We start from the raw sequence: 26,153 nt of genomic DNA, 5'->3' as shown, positions 1-26,153 counted from the left end.
GTTCCCCGCCAAGCATCGTGAAACGGCTATCAAACTCGTTCTCTCCCGCACGACTGGGCAATACCCCTATTTCACTGCAAGATCGCCCAGACGCGCCCAGCTGTCACTCGTCCTCTTGTACCTGCAGGTTTCAATCAAGCTCTGCGTTCCCCCGTTAAGCCTCCGCTCGCCGTGCATTGAAGCTCGTGCAAGCATTCACCCGCCGCAAGGTCGAACGCCAAGATGTATCTGCCACGGCTGCTGAAACTGGGCTCTCCGTATCACCCGTCTAGAATGATAGAGATATAACGGCGATGAAGTCCACAGTAGGTCGATAATGAATGGAACCTGACTATCTACTCAAAATGCCTTTCATGCACTCCAAAGGCGCCACAACACTCGGCCACACATTTAGGTGAGTACTTCTATCACTTTAAGATTCGCCAAGCTGAGCCGCTAACCAGAGGCAGGAACTTCGATCAGACGATAATCACAGTGAAAGTTGGAGGAAAGGACTACCCGGAGTCTTTTAGTTGCCATCGCGAACTTTTGCGACGATGTTCGCCATACTTCAACACATGCTTAGAGGAAAAGAGCGACTCACCGTACGAGAAATCGGGTGCCACGCTTGAACTCGAAGATACCAACCCCGATGTGTTCGACGCCTTCATGATGTGGCTATACACCGGCTTCATTCCACACCATCTCATCGAAGGCGGGAAAGAAGTACACCCACCAACCCATGCCGTCAACGTGAACGGGGGCGATGGCACGGGCGTCACCGAACAAAACGAGAGCGATGATGTGGACACTGCCTCATGGGGTATCGCTCTGGAGACCGACGATGCAGCGTCAGACACCTCACGTACCACCGCTGAGCCCGCAGCCAGTCCTGTGCCTAGTGCGGAGAAAGTGCCTGGCGATGCTGAACCTGAAAAGGCTGCCGTAGTTCCACCCCCACGAAACCCTGCAGAGAAACCTGAGATACCAAAAGAGACATTATGCCCTTGCTGCTCAAGACCATACAAGTGGAGAGGGTTGGAAGGCTTCCTGGAGCGCCGATTCATATCGCTCTACGTCTTCGCACATCGCTATGCTATCCCAAAGTTACGCCGCGCCGTACTTCTAGCATGGCAAACAAATGACGAGATTCTCCAAGTCATGCCCGATCACAGCAACGTCATCGCCGCCTACGAGAACCTACCACCAGATGCAGCGCTCTGCCGATACTTTCTCGACATGTACTCTGTGTACTGGAACCCCGATCGCGATGACGAGCGCACGATAGCTTTGCGGAGTCAGCTTCCGCAGGCCTTCTTATTCGAGTTGGTAACAATGTTAGCGAGGGGAGAGAGGCCAAAAATGGAGAAGGAGTGGTGCGAGTTTCATGAGCATGATAGTGAAGAAGAGAAGAAGGCTTGCTTGGACGATCTAGCGAAGGATCCGGTTGCGAGCAAAGCGCTCAGGCGGATCAAGGATAGCAAGGGCTGGAAAGGCTTGGTGCTCAAGAAGGGAAAGCGATGATGATACGATGAGCGACCTTCGCGCGTCTTGTTTGGTGTGGTACGGAGTCCGGCGTCACGCAACACCAGCTATCCTGGCTATGCAATCTATCAATACGTACAACTTTGTCTAGCTTTTCGCATTCGCGCACATTGGGAAGACTTGTCTCACTTGATCACGCTTTGCTCTCAAGCTGCTAATGTTCGTGTTTCCCTAGCTTCACCAGCCAGCTGAAGAATGCGGGGAAGCAACACGAGGTCTCATGACTGAGCCAAGTATCGTCACGAGATTCTCAACTCAACCAGTGTTGCTAAATATACTCTGTGGCGCCATGTTACCATTCGGCCTCTAGTGGCATCGTAGAGTCTGGCAAATGGAAGTGTACTCACTGCCTCACTTGCGGCTCAAAGGCCATAGCTTGGCATTCATGAATGTCTTGCAGTACGAGATCGAGAGGTCGTGTAAGACCACTACAGTTCAGCTTTACGTTTGAGAATCTTGTTAAGCGACGAATTAGCTGGACCCAGGTGCTGAGGCTCTGAGTATGTGCTGAATATAGGTTCTTCTTGGCGATGCAGCCGCATGAGGGAACACAACACTGAAGTTAACGCCGCTCAGCTGGAATCGCGAGGTCAAAGTATAAAGATGGAGTTCAAATCTCCTCATTGTTGCACATCCGCATCACATCTATAGTATAACAACAACCGCTTCTATCTTAACTTCCAATACTCAGCCAATCATCATGAAGGTGTTCACCATCGCCACAGTTTCTGCACTTCTCAGCCTTACTGCTGCCTTGTCTCCACCATACGAACCCATTTGCGAGACGTGCGTGTATACGCCCCAAGAAAACAAGTGCGACATCACTACATCGTGCACGTATGTCTGGGGCCACGACGACCCAAACACCCCTGGTCCATACTATTGCGCTTGTCGCCACGGTTATCGTACGTTGCGCCCTATGCAACGAAGCTTTTCGTCACCTTCTTTCATTTTCCGCATGTAAAGCTAACACATCTAAACAGGCGCGACCGGGTATGAGGCCAACAACATGGAGGTCCAATGGCGTCTGCCATGGTATGGCACACCGAACGGCGATCCGAGCCAGGAGGGAAGGGTGTTCGTAAAGCCTGGGGTTGAGTGTAATACTCTTTGTGATGATTGGTATCTTGGAAAGGATGGATGTAAGGCTGTGCAGGAGAAGGAGTGGTGTATGTAGGCAAGGCTGTTGGTCGTGTTGGAGTAGACCTTGGCTGCAAGGATGATATATTTGGTATACCATCCGGGTCAGGAACGCCCAAATAGCTCCAGCACATAGTTGAATGGAAACTCGCTGGTATTAATTGTAAGTAAACTGATCTCAAGGGTGGAAGACAACGCTGGATTATCAACAGCTCGTTTTTAGTAGCCGTTGGTCAGGTAACTTCGGTCCGTACACGAAGAAATATCAGCTGAAACTGTACGCATGATGTTGGAAGTAGAGTCGCGCATACCTTGCCCTGACCATGTTCTTCCACTATGACGAAGATTACTATACCATGGAAGCAAAATCATTGAAATGAATCGCTCTTTCCTCGCGATAGTAGAGACCGTTCAGAACCTCCAGTCCTGGAGTGTAGTTGGAGAATGGAAAGTGTCTCTGGGTTCACTAGTTCCGAACAACTGCCTCCTTGTCGCAATCCTTCAACGGATCGCGCTTCGCACTTCTCTCGATCTACGTGTCTTCTGGCCCTAGTCGAAAGTGTTCGGATATCGCTATATGCGCTGCAGGAAGTCAACAGGCGGACTATCGCATGTAGCAACGGGCCGCTTTGCTGTCAAAACTTTAGTGTTTGCATATAAAGTCTAATACTAAGCTATATCTAGGTGGTGCCGGAAGCGTCGTCGAGCTTTGCTACTAGACCATTCACAAGCAAAACGGCTGGAATAATATCGCTTACAGCACTGAAAGTGCCCAGCATGCCAAATGTGGACCGAAACAGTGTTTGCGAAGTGAAGATGCTACTGAGACTCAAGGCCCCACTACCCCGCTGAGGGGTTACTGGGCAATAATGCAGGTGCGATGGGGCGGAGTCGCCAAGCCTCCACGCCGCCCAATGAGTAACGGGTAGCACAAGTCGCCACTCCAAGGACATGACCGCCAACTTTTACGTTCCCTATCTAGTACGATCATACCTACAATCCCTAAGCGGCCGTGTTGCCCGGGTACTCAACCTTATCCTCTAGTTGCTTCTCCTCAGTGCGTACTCTGAAGCGGTCGGTTTTCTCGTCCGCCCAGTGTGGACGCTTGTCGAACGAGAACTGCAGGATCTCCGGGCGTTGGTAGTGGCCTGCTGCATCAATCCATACCTTGACAGGGCCCATGTGAGAGAAGTCAATCTCGCCCTGTACCAACTTTTCCTCTCCACCGGTATGCGGTCCCGCGATGAATGAGCAGAACGGATGAATGACGGAGGACCAACCGCCGCCAAGCTTGATCAGGTCCTGCTTTCCAAGATTGGTTTCCATCCAGTCGAGACACTGTTGGTCGACGTAGTCAGAAACAGCAATAACGAAGACCTGGGCGGTCAAAGCATGCGTCTTCATCAACGCCTCGATTTGCGCATTGGCGACATCCTCGAAGCCCGTCATCGCCGACAAGGCTGGCCACGCTCCAGCGTGAATGTGCTGGTTCTGGGTGATGAGTGCCTGGCGTGCGCCGTTCATGGTATGTTCCCAACACGCCAGCCCTCCGAGGTTGTAGCCCAGGGAAAGTGGCCAGGTGCGCAATGTGCTTCCGTTACCCTGAGCCCACACCATGCGCTCGACAAAAGTTGGCTGGAGCTTGCGATGAACACCGAGGATAGTGCCGTCGCTCTCGATGATAACCTGCGAGTTGAACAGTGTATGGCCATTTGCAATACGCTCCGAGATTCCCAGATTGATTGCTACACCGGTACGGCGACAAGCATCCTGAATGGCGCTGACGTCTTCTCCGTTCGGCTCCACAACGACGCTTTCTTCAGCATACTTGGCCAAAGCAGCAACCTGCTTTAGGGGTGGGTAGGCCTCAGTCCACCACTATGGTCAGGATTAGTATAATATTCAACCTTGAGGTTAAGAGCCAAGACACGTACGGGGTAGCCGGGGATGAATGTTTCAGGAAACACCAGGAGCTTGATATCGTCTTTCGCAGCTTGCTCAATGAGTCGAATCGTCTTCTTGATAGTGGCTGCTTTGTCCATAAAGACAGGTGCAGCATGGGCTGCAGCCACCTTAAACTTGGTTTCTTTAGGCGCCATGTTGTTGGAATGCGATATTGAAGATAGCAATTGTTTGAGTCAGGACGAGCAAGGTGTAGAGAACGTGGAGAAGGAAGCTGATGTGGTCCAGATTTCATGGGTGATGGTGCCCACTAAGGCATTCTACTAACGGGAAAGGCTGCGGCACGTCGTTATCTCCCATGTCGAGGAAAAAGGCCCGAGTAACTCTGAAAGGCCCGATCCGGGGTCCCCTAATTCGTTCCGAAATATTATACGAGAAACCCCACGTATTCAGTCCTTGTGATTGGGCGATATGCAGCGAGCGCCCTGTTTGTCACATCACACTTCCTATCGGGGATTTTAATCCTGGACATCTGCAGTTGGTGCAGACGGCTTCCTATCCTAACTTGGCGACAGGTTCTGTGAGGACACATTTTCTGTCGCTACGCAAAACTCATGTCCCCACAGGAAACTATACCGATTGGCTTCCTAATCGTGCCGACTTCTGGAAATATGCGTTGCTACATATTTTTTGTGACTCGGCCCCCTACCCTGCTCGATGTTCACTGCATTGATGCATTCGGTGTATTGAGTATGTAGTTTGCCGATCTATGATCAAGGCTCCAAGCCCGTCTCAAAGTTTCGACGTTCTTCACTTATACTGTTGGATTTCGATGCAACCAGTCTGTAAACATGGCGGTCAACTATTTCGCAAACCCGCCACCTGGCATTGACTTGTCGGAATCCCGCACTGCTAGCAACAATGCTATTGGCATTGTGCTTTTTGTCCTTTCGTTCATCTTCGTCGGGTTGCGTCTACTCACCCGCCTGCGTCTAAAGCGTGAGGCACTAGGACTAGATGATCATCTCATGTTCCTTGGGTTGGCGCTGAATGCTGGCAACTTAGCTTGCTGCATTGCAGGTAGAGTTCTATGTCATACAAAATTGGCGACTTCTGCTGACATTCAGGTCAGGGGGTTTCTTCGGTCTCGGAAAGCATATATGGTCTTTGGGACCGTATGAGATGCGACAGATTACGATAGTGCGTTGTTACCTCTTGAGACACGCCAATAGAGCAACGCTGACAACCGCTAGATAACTTTTGCGTATGTTTACATCTACACATGGAGTCTTTGTGTGATCAAATTCTCGATTCTGGCTTTGTATCGTCGCATTTTTGGGATGACATGGCTTGGCTGGTTTTGCACCGTTCTCACGGCTCTTTATCTGATCACCAACCACATCGTTCTGCCACTGTATACACGACCACTGCATTACTACTGGAACCAGTGGTATGGAGGTGATGGCGTGGTACTGGTAAACGAGGCAAAGGTGTGTTCTGGTCAAATGAGAATCACAATACACAACTAACGAGAACCTAGTTCTACCTTGTAATCGGTATCATCAATCTGTTCGGCGATATTTGTATCCTCGCGATACCTGTACAAAGCGTGCTCAAGCTGAACATGGGACGATCGCAAAAGGTCGCAGTAGTTCTTACGTTCCTACTCGGCAGCTTGTAAGTTCCAGAGCAAAGCGAGTCTACCTGACAAACACTTACTGATTCCTGCAGTGTGTGTTTTGCGTCGCTTTATCGCATCATCACCTGCGTACGCCTCGTTCAAACAACGGATATCAGCTGGGCAAAGAGCGACGTGTTTATCTGGTCTTCTGTGGAGCCCTCAGCCGGCATCATCTCCGGTTGCCTGCCCACCCTTCGCCCGCTCCTGCTACAATTCACGGATCTGCTCTCCAGGAGCCTGCCATCCACGCTCAAAGGGTCGCACCAGATGGAATCCCCTGCCCAATCGTTAGATCCACTCGAAACAATCTCCAAGAAGCGCACGCGAAAGATCAAAGTTAACGATACGTTGGACGGCACCATGATTACACAAAGGGAGATCAAACCCGAGAGGAAGTCGTGGATGAGGTCAAAGAACGATCACGAGCCATGGGGTAGATCTCGGCTAGATGAGGATGAGATAGGGCTCACAACAACCCATGTGCATGGGGAGTGTCCTAATGCGGGCCGCAAGGAATCAAGCGAAGTCCGGGCAAGCGAGTCGCCTCCGAACGATAGGAGGGAAAGAGGCATCACTTTGACGAAGGAATTCGAATGGGACGAAAGAAAACAGAGCCCAGTTGCTCGGAAATAGAGAAGCCTTCTCGTTCTGTGCGCGAGAAGTAGCCTGTTATCCTTCCTGCAACTGGCATCCCGCCAACGCCTGATCCCATCCTCGTAGATCGAAGAAGCAAAGCATCGAATCCGGGGCAGAATTTCATATCGTTGCACCACACATTCCGCCAGGGCCTTGGTTGTTCAACATGTTTCGCGGGTTGGTATGCGACATATTGCAGCTTCGGAGGAGTCGTGGAGTCTTTTAGGCGGACCGAACTGCGTACCTGGCGGCAACTTGTATCGATATCGCGCCTGGTGGGTGACATCATGGTCAGCTAGTTCAAGGTGCACTAAGGGAAGTCAACGGTCTGTGACCTATGATGAGGTGGATGTTGAGACGTGAGAAGGAAGATACAATGAGCGTGCCAACTCCAACAAATAGGTTTCACGGACACGACTTTGAAGAAGAACCATGTGCATGTTGTCCAATCATTTCATTTGTGTGTCACAGAAATACTAGTGCTCACATAAACGGATACCCACTCCCGTGGAGTTGCGCCGGCTACGTCTCGTGATTGGCAGCCAAATTGCTTGGCACATCCTGGCTCCGGTCTCCAAGGCTCCGAGATACTGATCATCGACTGATGGGTTTGTTTATTCTTCTTGTAACAAGTATTGGCAGCCTTACTGTAGTGTTTAGTGATCAAAGGGTACGTACCTAGTCACGGGAGAGCATGACCCGACATTGATGTACAATCATAATATCGGAAGACGCGTATAAATAGGTACATCGCATATCTCAGCTTTGGTACCTAGGTAAGCTATTGAACAAATTTGTTCTTACACATTTGCAACCACATTTGCTTGGACCAATCAGCCACCAAAGGCCCAGCCCTACTTCAAGCCTACGTTATGCGTCCCACTATTCTTCTTTCGACCGTCTTTATCGGCCTTGCGATTGGAACGCCTACCCGCACCAGCGAGGAGAAACCAAACAAAGTCCGACAAGAAATGAGTCTCTGGAGTTCAAGCTGCGAGATAGACGGAGTATGCCAAGCCCAGATTTGCAGTGTGCCAGCGGGTTCTCCCCCTTGCTATGCATGCGGTGCCGCCGTAAGTTTCTCTGCTATATATCCTCGCCTCGCTAGTACTGATAACATAATCCTATCAGCCCACATGTACACCTACATAGAATAGGCAGTAAACAGATACATGATTAAACATGCAAGAGGAGGAATATGGCTTTGAGGCTTTAGTTTCAGTCGTGGTTGCCCTGTAATAGTTATGGATTCTGTGTTCTAGCGGTAAACTCCAGGGCTTGATTGTATCATAAGCAGCTACACAGACAGTGTGGCTAAGACCAATACTATAGAAGTAGATGATACAATCGAGCATCTTCCGCTGCTTGGTTTCCATAGTGCTATTAGTCACTGGCTTGATAAGGGCTGTGTTAGCTAGATAAAGAAGTCGTCTGACAGTAATGCCTTGCATGCTTGAATTACTACATGTTGTCATAGCCATTTCTTCACCACTCTTAGAAAGCAAATGCACTTTTTCTAGATAATCTATAGTGTTTAGGACTCTGTTGTATCAGATAATAGGTCTAGATTTGCCTACCTAGGTAGTCTTTACCTGGAGAAGTTATACCTATCGGATACCTAGATATCTATCCTAACTCATCACGTTTCAAAATTCCCGCTGAATAATAGATTACAGGGGACGATTGAAACTCACGGTGTATTATTTGCATTAGTGATTCTAGCACATTTATCGCCGGTTAGCACAGTATACGTCTTGCACCTTTCACTAGCGGGTTTGCAAAGTGTTCCTAGAGCCGGAAATTTGCACGAAAGCCCTGGAGGCCGTTCGCGGTGATACCAGCAACAATTATGCCGCGGGCGACGGCGACTGGTTGAAGCCTGTCTCCACGGCGAATTCCATTGATAGCGCCTGTGTATTTCTTCAGTGTTGGCGTGTCGTCTGAGGTCGATGTGATGCTTAATGTCAGCGTGATTATAGCCGCTTGGCGGCTAATCATGATGTAATTTATGCTGTCGTTGAGGTGCCTAATTGGTGTGACAAAGAAATCCTTTTTCTTGCGAGCTAAAGTCAAAGACTTTAACATCTGTACAATAGCAGAGTTTGATAAAAGTGGCACACGTAGGTTTGTTTGCATTTGTCTCAAGAATCAGCTATGGCATGTAACGGTTGCACCTGCAGTCATTGTGAGCTTCGCTCGTGAAGCTTCACTGAGATATATACTTGCCAGTTTAGTCAGCGACTGATTCACTAGGATCTACGTTAGCTGTATATCGAACCACACTGTTGCAATTCTTCTCACCGCAGTTGCCAGCCTTCACTGTTCCTAAGACTTTGCATCGTCTCGTCCTACCCTTTCGTATGTAACAGTTTTCATGGACTGATCCTACTAGACAGCAGGAAGCAATGCATTGCCTTGAGTCTACATATCGCGTCATACATGTACCGAGGGCTCTCTTTACCTATGATGACAGTGATACCATACAGACTGCCGTGAACAAAGTTTGGAGAATACTGTCCGCTTCGTGTTCTTTCCGAACTGTCGACCATGATACACTTTCGTACGTCTTCGCACATATAAATACAACAGAAATCAAGGAATACCTTGTTCCGGGGTGTGAGCGTGTCTGCTGATGAGATCAATCTGGGTATATGATTCTATAGTCGGCCATACACCCTCGAGGATGCGAACTGCAATGAGCCTGCTTACTGGTACTCGACGCCTAGCGTGGCTAGGTAATGCATCAGTGAAGGCTGTATATCTTCTTCCGATAAGATAAGAGTTGTCTATCAAGCGTTTCAACGTCGATAAGGTTCATGACAACCACGTTGGGTGAAGTATCTGACTTGAGGCTTCAAGAGCCAGTGGGTGTCTCCTGATGGTGAAGAGATATTCCAGGACAAGGTCAATGTCGCGAAAGACACAAAGGTGAGTAATATCGGGACTTTAGAATTGCTGTCCACTGATTCAGAACTGGTCTGCTCGGCCTATCCGGCTAGTCTGTTGACCTTGACGACACGCATTACGCGGCACTTGGAACAATCCTGGGTGTGAATCTCGATATCTTTCCGAACAGCTTCGATACAACTTGGGCACTATCGATTAGGGCGATTCCGAGTGTACTGCGGCGTGTGCGACGACAAAGCTCAGAGGCAGACTTTATGCTGCCCTCTGAAGTGAGCTCCGGATTCCAGAGTTATAGACGATACGGGAATTAACAAGTTATTGAGGGGTTCTAGTGCTCAGGCGCCTGCCACAACGGTCGTGATACCCATTCCAGGGTTGTATCGAGTACGAAGCCTCATGTCGACGACGAGCATCTCTCCTAATAGTTTAACTTAACAACATAGTTGTGTAAAAGACCCACTGCTAGTATCTACAATATATGTGGCTGGACGAGCGAGTGTCTCGAATTTGAAGAATAGAATGCTGCAGACCTGTGACACTGACATAGACGTCTGCGGAAGTAATTGCGATAGTGACGTCATTGTGGGCCGAGCTAAAAGTGTCGCAGATCTCAACTTCGTGATCATCAATCCTAGAACTAAGTAGGGCAATAAAGGTGTTTTATTTTGCTGCGATACAGGTATCAACACAACCTCGTGTGAATCAAGCGAACCTTAGAAGGCAGCGATTCCTCGATCTGTTCACACTGGTAATCTTACCTAGGTACACTTCGACCGCTAGCAAAATTGACCAGGAGCAGTACGGCAGACAACATGGCTATGACAAAGGAGATGGTACACACAAATGCAAGTACATGATACCTCGAGAGCACGGCGTCTGGTCGTGGTAGGACGCAGATCTCGTCTTTTTTTGCGACATCCCCGCCCGACTCGAACACGGAGAAGATTGCGATCAGAATTGATCAGGCAATGGGTGGCCAAATCACACCAGGAGATAATAATAATCTCGACCATGACTGTTGAGACAGTGTTATCGGAGCACCTACTCGAAAACACAAACGGAAAAAAGTCCTGGCATCGAGGTGACGTTTCGTAGTGACAAGAAGGTCTGCCTGGGATATACCAGGCGTAAGAAAAAGTGCAAGCTACATCACACCGTGTTGTACAAGATATCATGGTCAGGTAATACGGAGGAGCAGTACAACAAACTAAGAGATATCGACATCAACCACTAAGGGGTCCGAATTTGGTTGGTGAAGAGTGTATTCAAGACGATCCGCAGACTGCAAGAATGTTGGAGAGAAAGTCACTTGCTCGTGCTGGAGGTAAGCCGACTCAATGGGTGTTAGAAAAGTCATCAGTACGGCTCCCTACATCTGCACACATGAGGGAAATGCAATTTGAGAGTGACGTAGGGAAAGCACATTGTCGTTTCTTGCATATTAGCTATTGCAGCCTTCGACATGGAAGCTTTCACTGGAACGAGCTCGCCACCATGGCGAAGTACTATTGTACAAGTAGCCAGCAAAGTATTGTCCCCTCGAGTGTCTCAACTCGACGTTCACACTGCTTTCATACTACCTCTAACATCCTGTATTCCTTTGCCAAAACAATCATGACACCCGAACTCAAAGAGCGTAGAACCGGCAACGAGCTGGCTAGTTCACCACCACCACCACCACCACCAAAGCGATCTCGCAACACGAAGACGACACCACCCCAGCAGCCATCCCCACAAACCACACCACCAAGCCACAGGTCTCCAAGCCCAGAGATTCAGGAATTCTCCAACATCGTAGTAAAACCCTTCGTACCTCCCTCATCCACCAAAGCGGCTCCCGATCCAGAAACCGACCCAGAAACCGATCCAGAAACCAATCCGCTGCTCCTCGACCGTATCCAAGCAGGCATCACCTACACCAACTCACGCCGCCATCTCAATCTCCCCCCAGCACAAACAACACGCTTCCACATCTCCACCACCTCACCCTCGTCACGCGAAGCACTAGCCCTCCTCCGCACCCACGCCACACTCATTTCGTCCTCGCCGGCCTTGGAAGTGCATGAACTAGGTATACCTAGGCCGGATCCGGTTAGAGAAGGCGTTTTTCCTGGGGTGCATGATGCACAGTGGTGGATCGGGAAGAGTGCTGCGGAGATCAAAGCGGGGCCTTTGGCGGACGAGCATGATATCAAGAAGGCGGGAGCGACGTTGAAAGGGCTGGAGACGAAACGGGCGAAGAGGGGAGGGAAGATGACGGAGAGGGAGAGGGAGGTTGCGGGTAAGTTGGAAGAAGGGCTGAGGAGGCAGGAGCGGGGGTTGGGCATGTGTGATGGAGATGAGATTTGAGTAGCGGTGAACAAGATGCAAAGGAAGGACTAGGTGAGATACCCGTGCATGAATAGGATTCGAAAATTCATTTGTAAGATTAGAGAGGTAGTTTATGCTATAGGATAAACTACAGAGGTATCACAGAGGCGTATAATCCTTCCCATCTTTCGTGCTATGCTCTACTTTACGTTTCACATAACCCAAACATTACGTCGTACAAGTGTCTCATTCGTGTCGTTATAACATGAATAGTACACTACCCATTACTCCATCTAGTGGACGGAGGCAGTGCGAGTGTTCTTCTCGGGGTCGACAACAACGGAACCGTTCCTCTCGATCATGGCAGTGCCACCCTTCTGGAGAGAGCTCTCGACAAAGGTGTGGGTTGGGCGCCACTTGGCAGAGGTACGGGGAGTGGTCTCGGCCATCATCTGGTCGACCTGCTCGAGAGACAGACCCTTGGTCTCGGGAACCAAGAAGTAAGTGTAGACGAAAGCAATGGTGCAGAGACCTCCCCAGATGAAGAAGACGGAGGACCTGAGGTTGCCCTCGTCGGTACCAACCATGTAAGGGGTGATGACGGCGATGATGGTGTTCCAGAGCCAGTTGGAGGCGGTGGAGAGGGCAACACCACGCGAACGGATGGGCAGAGGGAAGACCTCACCGATGAGGACCCAGGCACCAGGACCCCAGGTGGTGGCGAAGAAGAAGATGAAGATGGCGATGAAGGCAATCTGGGCGTTGACAGCGGAAATGTTGTTGGCGCGGGTGGTACCGTCGGGGAGGGTGCTGGAGTTGTTGAAACCCTGGGTGACACCGATGATGGCAACCAAGAACTGGCAGATCAACATACCAAGGGCACCGAACAGGAGGAGTGTGCGGCGACCGAACTTCTCCATTCCGTAGAAGGAAAGAGGAGTGGAGCAGACGTTGACGAGGGTGAAGACAAGCGAGATCAAGAAGGTGTTGCTGATGGCACCAGTCGACTGCAAGAAAGGTGTGGAGTAGTAGAAGATGAAGTTGACACCAGTCCACTGCTGCATCATCTGGAGCGAGGTACCGAGAATGGTCTTGCGGAGGTTGGAGTTGGACTGGAAGAGAGAACCCTTGAAGCAGTTGGCCCATCCGGAGATCCAGCCACCAGCAGGGATGAGCTCGCGCTCGTACTCCTCGTTGGCGATGATCTCGGCAAGCTCGAATTCGACCAGGGACCTGAGGTGGGCGGCATCGGGGCTGGTTGGGTGCACACCACGGATCTTCATCAGCGACTTCTTGGCCTCATCGGGACGGCCGCGCTTGACAAAGTAACGAGGCGAGTCGGGAAGGCAGGCAATACCACCACCCAAGATGAGACCCCAGGCGAATTGGATACCAATGGGAATGCGGTACTCGCCAGTGTCACCGCGGTCCTGTACGCCATAGTTGACGCAGGCAGCGAGAAGGAGACCAATGGTGATGCAGAACTGGTAACCGGAGACGAGCGCACCACGGACCTTCTTGGGGCAAATCTCAGACATGTAGAGAATGACAATGGCAGACTCGAAACCGACACCAATACCGGCAATGGCACGACCAGCGACAAGGAGGTCACGGCCGCTTGCAGCCATCTGCAGAACAACACCTAAAGCGGGGGTTAGCGGCTGATCAACGTGGTAGTGCATGCGGGGGTTTCGTACCGATGATGTAGATGAGACAGCCCAAAACGATCGTCCACTTGCGGCCAATCATGTCGGAGATATCACCAGCCATGAGAGCACCAAAGAAGGTACCAGCGGACAGGATGGACACAATGAGCGAGGTGTTGCTGGAGCTGATAGCGCAAGCGCCATTGGGGGTATCAAGACCCTGGGGGCAGATGGGGCCCTCGACCTCCTCGATGAAGAGAGGCGAGTTAAGCACACCGTTGATGTATCCAGAATCATAACCTGGAGGAGATGAGGTCAGTGGCTGAATGCACACACATAGATTGTCGATCGTCATCTTACCGAAGAAGATACCACCAAAGGAGGCAAAGGCGCAGAGGAGGTAGGCCTTCCAGGTAACGGGGCACTCAGTCATGTTGACATCAGTGGTGGCCTGGATGCCCTTTGGGTTGGCGGCCTCGTCGGCCAGGTCGTGGGAGGTGGTCATGTTTGCTGTGGTGGAGCAAAGGTGTAGGCAGGGGAAGTTGACGAAGCGCTCGCTCTATCTGAAGCTGTGCAGGTAGAACTTGCAAGCGGCCTTGGACGAAGAGGTGAAGTGAACGGGGTGCAGTGCGGGTTATTAAGAGCGCTGGAGATTGAGATCTAGCTGTTCTGCGCAACAAGCGTACCGCAGAAATGGCTAGGTAGCATTGCATCTCCGTTAGTGGGCGTCTGTGCTCGGCTTCAATTGGGTGCATTAGCCTGGCGGCCGCGGTGAAAGGTGTGCGCCACTGGCCATCTGGGGTATGGTCGCCCGCGTTTTGGCCCTGGCCAGCTCCGTCTCCAGGCCCGACTAGCCTAGCAATTTGACAAGTGTCGGACCGGCATTTGCACCGGCTATAATTCGCCCTTGGCAAACAGCGCACCGACCGCGTTATTTACAATCTAGATCGCTTGCAGCTTTTCAGAGCCGCACGTGAGGTGTTCCCCGACTATGGGTTCCCACTTGACTAGACCCCACCATCCTCGCCCATGGAGTCTGTTGCGGCCCATGGAGCCGGCTAACGTGCGCCTGGAGCACCCAAGGCCGTAACGGCCCTAGCCCCCAATACCAGGTCTGCGGCGCCCTATCCTCGGCTGCCTCCGCCAGCGCCGCCTACGTCTACAGTACTCAATGGTACTGTACTCGAGCCCGCGGCCATGCTGAGCTGACCATGCGCCGAGGCAAATGGCCTGTGCTGTGCTTTCAACCGCCTCTTGTCTCTTCCCCAGATCAAGACCTGGTGGCGGTGAGCTAATGCAACAGTGGCCGTCATGACCATGAACTGCTGATGATGAAGTCGTTGGTCATGGACGCCTGACCGCCAATACGAGCCGATACCTCGCTCGCTGTCGGACCTCCTAATTAAGCGCGTGTGACTCCGCGAGTCAATGCAATTACCCCAGCACCACCAACCAGCCTCCCCATCCTGTCCCGACTGTTGCGTCCCCTAGCCAGGGTGCCCTTGCCCACTCCTTCAGGCGAGGCTGCATGTCATCCGACTGTGGGAAGCTCAAGGCCAGTCCCTTCTATGCGCCGTGTAGACCGTGGTAGTCATGATGACAGCCACCTGAAGGAGGAGGCGCATGCCGAGGTTTTGCCATCACGTGGGTCGGTGCCAATCACGCGGAGAGCTCCCCAGGCTTTGCTCCGATCAGCCCACAATTCTGATTGGCTCTAGATCGCGCTAGTGACTTCCCCCGAGGAGCTTAACGTGGAAAAGAATTCTGCCCCATGTCCTCGACCTGAAGCGAGAGAAAATCTTCAGCGTCTCCACTCCAAACGAGCAACTACATGACAAAGCTTTGTCGCCTACTCCGACCTTTGCTGTCCCGACGTTTCACCATGCCCCCAGCTCAGCACATGACCCCACATGCACCTATTTTCGGTCCCAGAATTGGTACCGCGCGTACCCAACATTCTACAACGTTTATGCTTTCGCTCCCCGCGTTTCCTCGCTCCAGCATGACACAATGCATGGTGGCTTGAGGTGCTGAAATGGAAGCGTTCAATGCCTCTGCAGCTGCATGGCGCAGTCATTTGATCAGTCGAACAGCGGTGACTCTCTGCGAATCTCTGGGTACCGAGATTTGTTCTTGTTGGAACAGACGTCTGCTTATCTGCTTATCACCAACATAGGTTTTAGGTGCTTGCCCGACTTCGCGCTGACACAATGCAAGGCAATGCAGCAAGGCTGGCCAATGACCGCGGGGTTGGCGGGGCAGCTCTCACCACCGCAATCCTTCAGCCTTCCTCGACTGCCTTGCCATCGTCCCTCCTGAACGATCCTCGTCTACGCTGTGGAGATTGTAAAATTTGCTCTCATGGCATGGCATGATGCGACGTGCGCAACGCTGGATCTGGAGTGGGAAGACGGACAGCCAGGGTGCCGCAAATGTGAGCGCAGGGCGCCCAGGCTAGTGCCTGTCCATCCGATTTCCCCACCCGCGCCCCCGCCGGACACACCACGGTCAAAGCTGGTATGCACATGGCCTCCAGGACTGCTCTCTCAGCCTCAGAGTGGAGATGCTGAGGACTCGGAGCTGTTGGCTCGTATACTTCCGAACATTGACCAATGGGCTGGTACCACTTCAGTCCGACCATTGCGAACGGCGCTGCAATCTGACCAGCAATCCCCGCTGCAGCAGCCACCGAGCCAAAGTGGACCAGATCCATTGTTTCGGGGCATCTATTCGCGTCTTCCGAATACGGACTCGATTCGTCTTCTGCGCCTTCACGGTAGCGCAGATACCAGCGATCCCATCTGCGGCACCCTGGAGATTCACCGACTTCGCGATCCCTGTCGACCCATTTTCGAGGCTTTCTCGTATACTTGGGCAGACTCAAAGGGTGATTCTTCCTTGTGCAAGACCATCTTTCTCGGCCCACAGTACGATGTATTGCCAGTTACAACGAATTGTTTGGCGGCGCTTCGGCGTTTCAGAACTCCTATTGACCGTCTCGTTTGGGTCGATGCGATTTGCATCAATCAATTCGACTTGAGAGAGCGCGGACATCAAGTGTCGCTGATGAGAGACATATACACCTCTGCAGCCAGGGTCCTCGTGTATCTAGGCGACAGCAACCACGGAGCGGAAAATGCCATGGCTTTGCCTCAGAAAATCGATCGACTTCCTGGTGAATCCACCCGGAGTCCTGATGTCAACTCCAACGCGATCTTGCGAACGCCTTACTTTTCGCGCATTTGGGTGATTCAAGAAGTCATGCTTAGCAAATCAGCTAGTGTAACTTTTGGCAACCGTACTATGCACCTGGAGGACCTTCTATCAAAGTTCAATACCTCGATTCCTACAAAGAGAACCGAGGTTGCTGGAAACTGGCTGAAGCACATCGGTCAGAAGCGAGGGGCCCAAGGTCTATTCTCCTTGCTTTTGGCCACCCAGAACTGTCATTGTGGGGATCTGCGTGATCGCATTTACGGCTTGATGGGACTGGTTACTGAACAAGAGCGTGACCAACTGCAAGTTGATTACAACATCAGCGTACAACAGCTATACACAGGCTTGGCTGCGTACTGGCTTACAAGTTCGGGAGGTCAGGCCCGACCAGCGCCTTGGGAGATACTCCATCTTGCTCTACTTCCCAAGATTACTCCGTTCCTGCCTTCCTGGGCACCTGATTGGGCGCCGCGATCACGTCAAAATGCAAGCCAAGGATACGCACCAATGCCTCTGACATTCAAGATCGATACTTCATGCGTGGCGTTACCTTCCTCCGGTTGTGACTGGCTTAAAGAGCCTGGGAACGATGACCACCGACCGTTCCAGCGAGGATGGACTCTCGATGATGATATCTGGAATCAAACTCATGCCTTGAGTTATAGGCCCAGAAACGACGGTAGCCTCTCTGCGCACAAGCAACGCGAGCCTGCCACTTCGAGACCAGGGTGTCCAGTGAGACATTTACCGTCCACTGGTGTGTTGTCTCTTGATGTCATTCACATACTGTCTGCCTCGGTAAATGATGTAGAATTAAGGGACTTCAAAGGGACGTTAGTGCAAGGGTTGCAACTCATAAACCCAGCGAGATTCGACATTAAAGACAGGGATCATCGAGGGTATGATATCCATCTGCATTATGTACCCAGTTGGGGAGCAGGCCTCGTGTTGCGAGAGCAGTCGGATACGATCTATAGTATCGATGGCTCGTTTCGAATAATTGGTGGTTCCTCAGAAAGATCAGGGCTGACTAGCCCCAAAAGCATAGGAAGCATCGATCAGCGTCTGACAATCTTTGCGGAAGACATCGTTGAGCACTGGTTGATGGATCTTTTGTTTTTTGGGACATGCGCTGGTCCCGCCTTCGCTAACTCATCGCGAGGTTCTAGGACCCAGGAAAATTGGTTGAAAGAATACCCACAAATATGTGACGCCTGCCAGACCACCAGCATACCGTTCCGCACAAGTTTCGACGATGAGCACCGGTCATCCACCATAGTCATTATGAGAGAGATATGTGGAGATGTCATGGACTATGTTGCTGAGAATGAGGTCTTCAGTCAAGCGCCGTTAGATGGCTACCACCCTTTAGACGCTGCGTTTCCTGGAAACTATTTCATCGATCGCGACAGTGCGATAATTTCTGCTCGTATCCAGTGGGTTCATGCATACAGGCGGCCAGTGGCTTCTTCACAAGAAGAGATGCTTGCATACTTGCGAAATGTGGTGAAACGCTACCGAGACTGCTGCACAAACTATGCGGGTATCCACAGGGCGCTATCCGAACTTGGCGAATCAAAGTCGGCTCTCATATGGGCGTATTTCGAGAACCGTAAAAATGGCTTCGTGTTCCCGATTCTGAAGGAAGAACACTACGCTGTGTTGGAACAACCGAAGGAAGCTTGGGTGCTGCCTTTCAGCCAGGCTTATATCATATCAAGCGCTTGGGCACTCCTGAAAGATCTCGATATCGATCCGACATTCACGCTTGAGGAAAACCTCAACATACTATGGGTTCACGTATTGACAATGGAAATGGTGGTGCGGCTGCGTGGGGTGTTACAGCAGCGGCTCATCCTGAAGGCTATCAAAGATAAAGTGGATAACCGTGAACGGATATATCTCGTATAGTAAGGGGGGTGTGGCTCCGTTCCACGAAGCATCAGTGTAGCATTCCTTTTATGGTTATTTGCTTTTTACATATGTACTGCTGATAAGGAGAGATACACAACATGGTAATGCTAAGACTAATACTCCTAGGTGAAAATCTACTCATCTGATGATAGTTACGTTTTAGTCTTATAGTAGCCGACTTTGACTATGTGAGTGACCTTGAACTGAAGAGTACAGGCGAGGTCTCTGTATTAATATTGTTCGGGATGACGTGGGAAGAGAAGGCTTGACTACAGCTAATAGTCATGATTGTGTTATGACACGATATTTGTACTGCCTCCAAGAAGGTTGACGGCGGTATCGTCTGATGATATGGGTAGTGGAGCGTAGCACGGTCTGCTGCTCTGGACAGCATGTTGCAAGAAGAGTTTTACACAGCCACGCCGGCCTATCCGTGTTTACTTCAGTGCTTTCGCTTCCATCTTTGGGGGTTTCTAACGCATGCGCTGAGAGAGGCGAAGTCTGATACACCTTCTTCTTGCGAAGAAGAGCTTCACGGAAAGCACGGCGATCACGCTTAACAGAGTAAATTGGTAAGCGGGTTCGAGTTCGTACTCAGCCTCCCAATCCCACTCCTTTGGGACGAAAGAGTTTACACACATAGTTCTGAGCCGGTGTAATCGAATCTCTTGAATTGTTAGCGATTCAAACTTCTACCTGCGATTCAGCCTTAGAACCATCATGGAGAATCTGGTGCAATTTATCGACAATGTATTGGCGTGTGGGGAGACGAGCTATCGCGCGTTTCTGCCTCGGCCTGTGATTCATTTCAAGCGATGCTGCAGTCGCGAAATGCTACCCAATGCGACTGCTGTCAGCCTTGTCGTTGACATGTATTTGTTCGCCTCCTTTAGAGGAAAGAACATCAGGCGATCGAAAATGCTAACGACCATCGCCGTCGTATGTTAGCTTACTTTCCCGAAGCGGCTAGAGCCAGTCTCATCAGGGTAAACCTGATCAAGAGACATGGGATTCAGTTGCAGCCGGATTGTGCGCCGCGAAAACGCATGCGTCTCGAGTCAGCACGAAGACGAGTGACCTCCATAGCACGGACGGTAATCTTTCTGTGGAATCAAAGCGTGGCAGTGCAGCGTGGCTTGGCACTCTTCCGCTCCACTCCCGTGGTAATTACAGAGTGGGGCTTCAAGGGGAAGGACCGGAAGCGATCGGTTTGTGGCGTGAAGTCAGACTCCTTACCGACACCGTAGCTGCACTAGCGCATGAGTCTAATCCAACGATATCTCCTCTATGCAGGACGGGTTGCTGCGAACCAGTTGTTCTGGTTTGAGTGGACACGCCGTCCAACAAGATGGTGTTGTGAGGTTTGGTCACAAGCAAGGCATCCCCGCGTCGCCTGACCCTGTCATACGTCATCACTAACAAACATGTGGCTGCACTATTGTATTGATTTTCTCATTGTCTCATACCCGCAGTTTGCTTCTATCAAACAGTGCAGAGTACTTTGTCTGTCGAGGGAACTTTCAATAACCTCATTTTATATTCCAGCATTGACGTTTTCTTACCGTCTCATTTCCTGTAGCGAAAGCGGTCAGTCGTCATGTCAGCAACCACCGAGCAAGAGCAGGTACCTACCAACAATCTCAACGCAAAGCAACAAGACCGCATCCAAAAGAGACGACTTGCCCGCCAAAAGCTCACCACTCACCTCGCTCTTTCACGGAAAGAGAAGACGTACAACCCCGGCAGGATCGCAGGATGCATGCGCCGACCACGAGGCCCAGACGGCCGCTTTCTCACACCTGAACAAATCACCGTTATGCAGATGGAGCGTCTCGAGATACAAGAGACTAAAGAAGAGTCTGCAACATGCCCAAATGAGAAGCCAAAACTCTGAATTCATGGACACTCCTGTCTACTGTCAAGACACCAAAGCTTTCCGTCTCAAACTCCATACGCCACCCAGAAGATTCTCACAGCATCACCATCTTCTCGTCTGAAACCAGATATTAGACCCAGGATCACCTCATACCTCCAGCACCTTCCCATTTCAACTCACATCCCACACCCAGAAGTTCCTCACCACCTCGCCACCTTACCATCTGACCTCTCACCACCCACCGAAAACCTCCCCGCCACCCTATCCCCCTCACAAAACAAACACCTCCTCCAGCCTCTCTCTTTCTGTCTGCGCCCTCCCAACCGGATCATCCGCATACAAAACCTTGACCTCCCACACCATCGTCGGATTCATGGCTATCAGGATACCACCACCTTTCGTCCCCTTCTCCCACCTCTTCGTCTCATTCACATTCTCTTCATCCAAAAGGAGAACAGTCATGACATGTTTGGCTGTTTCCTTGGCAGCAGCTCGCTCAACAAAGGAGCCGTGCAGCTGGGTAGTGACTGCATACCCTTTTGGTTTGCCGGGCGTGAACTTGGAGGACAGCATTACCGGAGAGGACTTGGCGGCTGAAGCCGAGGAGGAAAAAGAGGATCTGAGTTTCGACGGAACAGGAGCGTGCTCCAGGGGGCCAGAGGATACAACTGTGTAGACGGGCGCGGGGAGGATATCGTACACTTCCTGGTCAACTTCGCGCGTGATTTTCAAAACTGTATATGTATTCCTTTGTCCCTCGACAACAAAGATGTCGAATCCGTTAATGAAGAAGTCCTCGTTTATTTCTAGTTCGCCCCAGACATCTTCGGTTGCTTTTAGCTCTTCGAGCTTGTCGATGGCGGAGGGCGAGTTGCTGACGATGGCTTCGATGCGGGGGAGGAGGTGCCTGAAGGCCTTGGTTGGGCCGAGGATCTCGTGCGAATCGACGTGCGGTTTGATGATGGAGAGGTACCAGATTGTGTTGGGTTCGGGGGCGGGAGCGTCGAGGATATCGGAAGGCTTTTGGAAGCCAGTGCGTGGTTTGGATGGCGGTGAGAAGGGTGTGAGTTCAGCGTCGCCTTCGAAGAAGAGGTCGTTGGGCATTGTGGGAGGATGGGGAAGTGGCTGAAGTCGTCGGAGCAATTGAAGTAGTGGAGGCAGACGAGGACTTGTGTTGTAGTCGAGTATGTGGTTGTTGTTGTCGAGGATATATCGTCGAGAACAGTACCTGGGGATCTCATAAAGGTGAGTGACGTAGGATATGTATACAGGATTAGCAGCCACGGGCGTTGCTGCCTGCGCGCGTTTGCTAGATGACGTTTCCCCCTCTATCTTGCGCATCCGCAGTGAAGGCAAGGCCAGCGGCGGTGGCATTCCGGGTCCAGTATCAGGCGCCAGTAGACCGCTACCAACGGCGCAAATGTCTCCGCGGCGCCCGATGACATGTGATATGACGCGAAGTCGGCGCCGTGTAGCCGTCTGGTCTCATGTTCGGAATGATAGAACGTTAGGTTAGCGCAGGTTCGGTGTGACTTGAGATGACTGTACGATTGTGCATTGGTATCTCCTAGTGAAGTAAAGACAATCCGCCTCATAGAATACATATTGGGCTTTTATACTCAGTCCCTGAACGCCAGAGCGCCATACGCATGCAGAAAGTGACCTGATCGCGTCACTCGGCCTTCCATACGACTACGTCACCTAATGTCTCTTTGCCCTCTTGTCCTTGCCAGGTCGTTTGCTCGCACCGCTCGGCTTGCCCTTCATCCTGCGAGCTGAGAAACCACTGCCGTCTGCACTGGATTCCGCGGTGTTGCTCTTGGCGTGACGCTTCTTGCCACCGAAACCGTACTTGGAGTCCTTCTTTGCGCGCTTGTTGAAGGCCTTGCCGTCGGCACCGCGACCGCGTTTGTCTTTGGGGTCCTCGGCGGTAGCGGCGACATCGAAGAGATCTTCCTCGTTTGTAGCTGTGATATCGGCTCCCTGTCGCTCTATATATTCGTTAGCATACCGTCATCAGTGTTCCCAGATAAAGGTGGTACATACTCCTCTTGAGAGTCTGGATCTTCTCAATGGTGTCCTTCTTCTCCTTGGCGCGCTCCTGCAGCTTCGCGACCTGGACCTGCTTGCCAAACTTCTTCAAGTCTCTCTGCTTGCGTGCCTCGGCCGCGGCCTTCTTGCCAGCTGCGGCGTCAATCAGCTTCTGCTTGATCTTGCCCATGTGCTCGTCGCTCTTGACCATTTCCGCGAAATAGTCTGCCGGTCGAGAGAATGGCACGCCCTCCTTCTTCAGCTTTTTCCGCGCATCCTTGACGCCCGACAGGCATTGCTTGTAGAACGCGAGCTCACGGTTGAGGTCGTCTTCGACGTCGGCAATCTCGACGGGTTCATCGGTGGTTACGGACTGGTACTCGGAGAAAGCGAGCTTCGAGTAAGGGAGTTGTATGCGGGTCAAGGCTGCGGTGAGCGCAGCAGTGTTGTTGATGGTGAGGCGCTGGTGAGGGATGATGTCACCCTTGTCCTCTGACGCGATGGAGTCTAGATCAGAGAGCGCGATATCGTCCTCGTCCTCGTCCTCTTCGTCTTCCTCGTCATCGTCCTCGGCGTCCTCGGCCTCGGCTGCGGCCTCGTCGGCTGCATCCTCAGCCTGCAACTCTTCTTCGTCGGAGCTGATGTCACTCTCGCTGTCGTCGAGGTGAGAAAGGTCAATCGCAGGTCGCTCAGTCGCATCATCGTCGTCACTCGCGTCGTCATCGTCTTCCTCATCCGTCTCCCATTCAGGCTCCTTGACCGCGGGCGCAGCCTTTGCAGGCTTTGCGTCGGTCTTCTTGTCCTTCTTCGAGTTCTTCGTCTTGCCATTGACCTTGACCTCTACCTCATCCAGAGGCACAGGCACACCTCCCTCCTCAGCATCCTCATCGCCATTCTCCTCGGCCTTCTCGGCTTTGCGCTTTTCCTTTTGCTTGTGCGCCTGCTTCTCGTGCTTGCGCTGCTTCTCGAGCTTGATGTTGCGGCCTTGGTAATTGTCGAGCGCGGCCTTGAGCTTGCTTTTCGCCATTTCGCACAAGTTCTAAGATGGGTTGTGAGAGGGTGTTTTGATCTTTGGCGGCGCAGAAGATCAGACGTCAAAGCTTCCCAGAAAATAATTCGTACACTGCGAACTCTGGGCGCAGAAACATTTTAGCGCGCGCTAGCTTGACCGCCTACGAAACGGGCAGGAAGCCGCGGCGAAGACCACGTGCTTCCGTGCGACCCCATCAACCTAGTGTTCACTCGTACACCGTACCGTTGCAAGTCCTCCGCAACATTAAAATCTAGACTTAGCAGTCGTCTTTGGAACCGCTTGACTTCTGCACAGACAATCAGCCTTTCGCACTTTCCTCCAACTTACTTCTAAATACACTCAATCATGGCGACGCCCCAACCACTAGCAGATCGCGCGCAAAGCGACACCGCGGTACGTGCTACACTTATCACAATGCCCCGCTTTCCCTGACACAAGACCAGTCGGCTACTTCAACCAACCAGGAGAGTTCTGGAGAGCTCACAGCGGTCGTTGACGACCTCTTGAACCAACTCAGCACCAAGTTCACCTCAGTCAGCAGCGAGCTACTTGCTAAGAGTAAGCACGAGCGCTTCTGTGCAGATTGGCTAAAGTACTGATGATACGTAGTGGACGACATGTCGCGGCGACTGGATAACCTTGAAGCAACTATCCAAGCTGGTGATGGCACCAAAGGCTCAGGATCTGGAAAGTAGAGGTCAAATGGAAGAGTATAAACTGTTCTGGCAAAACAAGGCGGTGTAGGCTGCACGACGAGTACGATGGCGTTTGGTAATGGTCTACATAGATCGCATTGATTGCAATTTGGGTATTGACTTTTGGTTCTATCCTACTCATCTCCCACTCCTCTGTCGTTATCACATATGTCGCTCCCGCTCCATACATGTTCATTTCTCCAACTCATCGTATCGTATCAACAGCGCTGGTGTTGTAACTGCCGTTATACACAATCATCAGTCCGCATAGGAGCTGTTTACAACTCCTGTTTCTCCTCGGCATCATCACCGATGAACTTCCTCAGGATGTTGCTCCTGCTCGTCAAGTCGTCCATCTTCTCGGGAGCTAGGTTGCCCTTGCCAATGAGACCCTGCAGGCGCTTGAGCTCCTTGGTAGCGTATTCCTGGTTGGCACCAATCTTGTTGAAGACCTTGACGTAGTACTCCGCGTACTTGTCCTTGAGCGTGGCAGCGAGGCTCTTGGCCTCCTCAGCACCATCGGTCCACTTGCCCTGGAACTTCTCAATGACACTGTTGAAGGCCTCGATGGTGCCACCAGTAGCGTCAAGACCGCCGCCCACGGCACGGTGGGTACCGGCGTTGGCGTTGATGAAGTCGATGAAGTCCTTCTCAGAACGGGCGCCGCTGTATGGGAGAGGCTCGGTGGAGCCCTTGGGGAAGTATTTGATGGTAGGGTAGGACGACACGCCCTGCTCCTGAGCGAGGGCCTTGGAGTTCTCGGCTTCGGCGTCAACCTTGGCGATCAAGACACCGGGCTCGGTGACGAAGTCGTTGGCGAGAGTTTCCCAGACGGGGGCGAGGGTCTTGCAGTCTGTTCAGGCGTTAGCTGTAATCCATCCGTAGAGAGAAGCTCGGAAAGACATACGTCCGCACCATGGGGCGGTGAAGGCAACAAGCACATCCTGGTCCTTTCCAACCTTCTCCTTGAAGGTCTTGTCGTCCAAGTAGACGACCTGGCTCGGCAGCTTGCCCTTGACCTTGGGCTTGATGGAGCTCTTCTCTGTGATGAACTTGCTCAAGCTCTCGAGGTCGCGTCCTCCACTGTAGTCGGTAGGCTTGTCGCTCTTTCCGTCGAACCACTTGAGAGTAGGGAAGCCCGAGACGCCGAAGCGCTTGCCCAGCGATTTGTGTTGGTCCGCATCGACCTTTGCAACGCTGACCTTGTCTCCAGCGTGCTGGAAGACGGTGGCAAGCTCTTCGTAAACAGGGGCAAGGTTCTTGCAGTGGCCGCACCAGGGGGCGAAGAACTCTACGAGGGCGGGCTTGCCGGACTTAAGAACGACATCGTCGAAGTTGGAGGGCGTGAGGTCGATGACGGAAGATGCCGAGGCAAGTGCGGGTAGCAGCGCAATAGCCGCGGGTATTAGTTTGGAGAAGAGCATCTTGAAGTTTGCGAAGCTCAAAGATGAATTGAGGCTTCAGTTGTAGGTTGAAGAGCGGTGGGAATTCTGGCGGGGAGCTAGAGCAGCACAGCGGCTATCAGGGTCCCGCGCGGTGGCGATCGCTTAGTGTGAAAGGTGGCCTCTGTTACGCGTCTGAGGGCGTTACAAATCCAACACCACAGCAACCACGAATGACGTACGCTTGCCATTGGTCATGT

At 51.8% G+C, this 26,153-nt stretch overlaps 9 protein-coding genes across 9 annotated transcripts; 4 read left to right on the top strand and 5 right to left on the bottom strand.

Annotated features, from left to right (window-relative positions):
* Nucleotides 1-344: 344 nt before the first annotated feature.
* On the top strand, nt 345-1,503 carry ACET3X_004596 (uncharacterized protein; the record flags this gene model as incomplete). The annotated part of the gene is made up of 2 exons (XM_069450818.1): nt 345-394; nt 450-1,503. 2 exons carry the CDS (start codon nt 345-347, stop codon nt 1,501-1,503), a joined length of 1,104 nt encoding a protein of 367 aa, XP_069308574.1.
* Nucleotides 1,504-2,156: 653 nt separating this feature from the next.
* Nucleotides 2,157-2,945, top strand: ACET3X_004595 (uncharacterized protein). Its single transcript, XM_069450817.1, has 2 exons — nt 2,157-2,429; nt 2,508-2,945. The coding sequence occupies exons 1-2, from the start codon at nt 2,225-2,227 to the stop codon at nt 2,699-2,701; spliced, it is 399 nt and encodes a 132-aa protein (XP_069308573.1). The 5' UTR covers nt 2,157-2,224; the 3' UTR covers nt 2,702-2,945.
* Nucleotides 2,946-3,666: 721 nt separating this feature from the next.
* Nucleotides 3,667-4,763, bottom strand: ACET3X_004594 (uncharacterized protein; the record flags this gene model as incomplete). The annotated part of the gene is made up of 2 exons (XM_069450816.1): nt 3,667-4,542; nt 4,599-4,763. The coding sequence occupies 2 exons, from the start codon at nt 4,761-4,763 to the stop codon at nt 3,667-3,669; spliced, it is 1,041 nt and encodes a 346-aa protein (XP_069308572.1).
* A 630-nt stretch (nt 4,764-5,393) lies between these two features.
* Nucleotides 5,394-7,898, top strand: ACET3X_004593 (uncharacterized protein). The gene is made up of 5 exons (XM_069450815.1): nt 5,394-5,646; nt 5,699-5,766; nt 5,820-6,056; nt 6,107-6,243; nt 6,298-7,898. Exons 1-5 carry the CDS (start codon nt 5,418-5,420, stop codon nt 6,878-6,880), a joined length of 1,254 nt encoding a protein of 417 aa, XP_069308571.1. The 5' UTR covers nt 5,394-5,417; the 3' UTR covers nt 6,881-7,898.
* A 4,495-nt stretch (nt 7,899-12,393) lies between these two features.
* Nucleotides 12,394-14,251, bottom strand: ACET3X_004592 (uncharacterized protein; the record flags this gene model as incomplete). The annotated part of the gene is made up of 3 exons (XM_069450814.1): nt 12,394-13,742; nt 13,798-14,046; nt 14,107-14,251. 3 exons carry the CDS (start codon nt 14,249-14,251, stop codon nt 12,394-12,396), a joined length of 1,743 nt encoding a protein of 580 aa, XP_069308570.1.
* A 6,114-nt stretch (nt 14,252-20,365) lies between these two features.
* ACET3X_004591 (uncharacterized protein) lies at nt 20,366-21,956 on the bottom strand. Its single transcript, XM_069450813.1, has one exon. The coding sequence runs from the start codon at nt 21,854-21,856 to the stop codon at nt 21,023-21,025; it is 834 nt and encodes a 277-aa protein (XP_069308569.1). The 5' UTR covers nt 21,857-21,956; the 3' UTR covers nt 20,366-21,022.
* A 497-nt stretch (nt 21,957-22,453) lies between these two features.
* ACET3X_004590 (uncharacterized protein) lies at nt 22,454-23,810 on the bottom strand (the record flags this gene model as incomplete). Its single annotated transcript, XM_069450812.1, has 2 exons — nt 22,454-22,743; nt 22,799-23,810. The coding sequence occupies 2 exons, from the start codon at nt 23,808-23,810 to the stop codon at nt 22,454-22,456; spliced, it is 1,302 nt and encodes a 433-aa protein (XP_069308568.1).
* A 351-nt stretch (nt 23,811-24,161) lies between these two features.
* ACET3X_004589 (uncharacterized protein) lies at nt 24,162-24,511 on the top strand (the record flags this gene model as incomplete). The annotated part of the gene is made up of 3 exons (XM_069450809.1): nt 24,162-24,209; nt 24,260-24,374; nt 24,426-24,511. 3 exons carry the CDS (start codon nt 24,162-24,164, stop codon nt 24,509-24,511), a joined length of 249 nt encoding a protein of 82 aa, XP_069308567.1.
* A 278-nt stretch (nt 24,512-24,789) lies between these two features.
* Nucleotides 24,790-25,935, bottom strand: ACET3X_004588 (uncharacterized protein; the record flags this gene model as incomplete). Its single annotated transcript, XM_069450808.1, has 2 exons — nt 24,790-25,364; nt 25,419-25,935. 2 exons carry the CDS (start codon nt 25,933-25,935, stop codon nt 24,790-24,792), a joined length of 1,092 nt encoding a protein of 363 aa, XP_069308566.1.
* Nucleotides 25,936-26,153: the final 218 nt, after the last annotated feature.

This window comes from Alternaria dauci, chromosome 3 (assembly GCF_042100115.1).
Source record: "Alternaria dauci strain A2016 chromosome 3, whole genome shotgun sequence".
NCBI classification, from domain to species: domain Eukaryota; kingdom Fungi; phylum Ascomycota; class Dothideomycetes; order Pleosporales; family Pleosporaceae; genus Alternaria; species Alternaria dauci.
The sequence above is the reverse complement of the archived record's forward strand: the minus strand, read 5'-3'. Positions and strand labels throughout refer to the sequence as shown.

Excerpts from the sequence above, each read along its gene's own strand:
- ACET3X_004595 (XM_069450817.1), top strand. The coding sequence starts at position 2,225 with ATGAAGGTGTTCACCATCGCCACAGTTTCTGCACTTCTCAGCCTTACT. Across the intron at positions 2,430-2,507 it reads CGCTTGTCGCCACGGTTATC|GCGCGACCGGGTATGAGGCC; the intron begins GTACGTTGCGCC and ends ACATCTAAACAG.
- ACET3X_004593 (XM_069450815.1), top strand. The coding sequence starts at position 5,418 with ATGGCGGTCAACTATTTCGCAAACCCGCCACCTGGCATTGACTTGTCG. Across the intron at positions 5,767-5,819 it reads AGATGCGACAGATTACGATA|ATAACTTTTGCGTATGTTTA; the intron begins GTGCGTTGTTAC and ends GACAACCGCTAG. Across the intron at positions 6,244-6,297 it reads ACGTTCCTACTCGGCAGCTT|TGTGTGTTTTGCGTCGCTTT; the intron begins GTAAGTTCCAGA and ends TGATTCCTGCAG.
- ACET3X_004591 (XM_069450813.1), bottom strand. The coding sequence starts at position 21,856 with ATGCCCAACGACCTCTTCTTCGAAGGCGACGCTGAACTCACACCCTTC.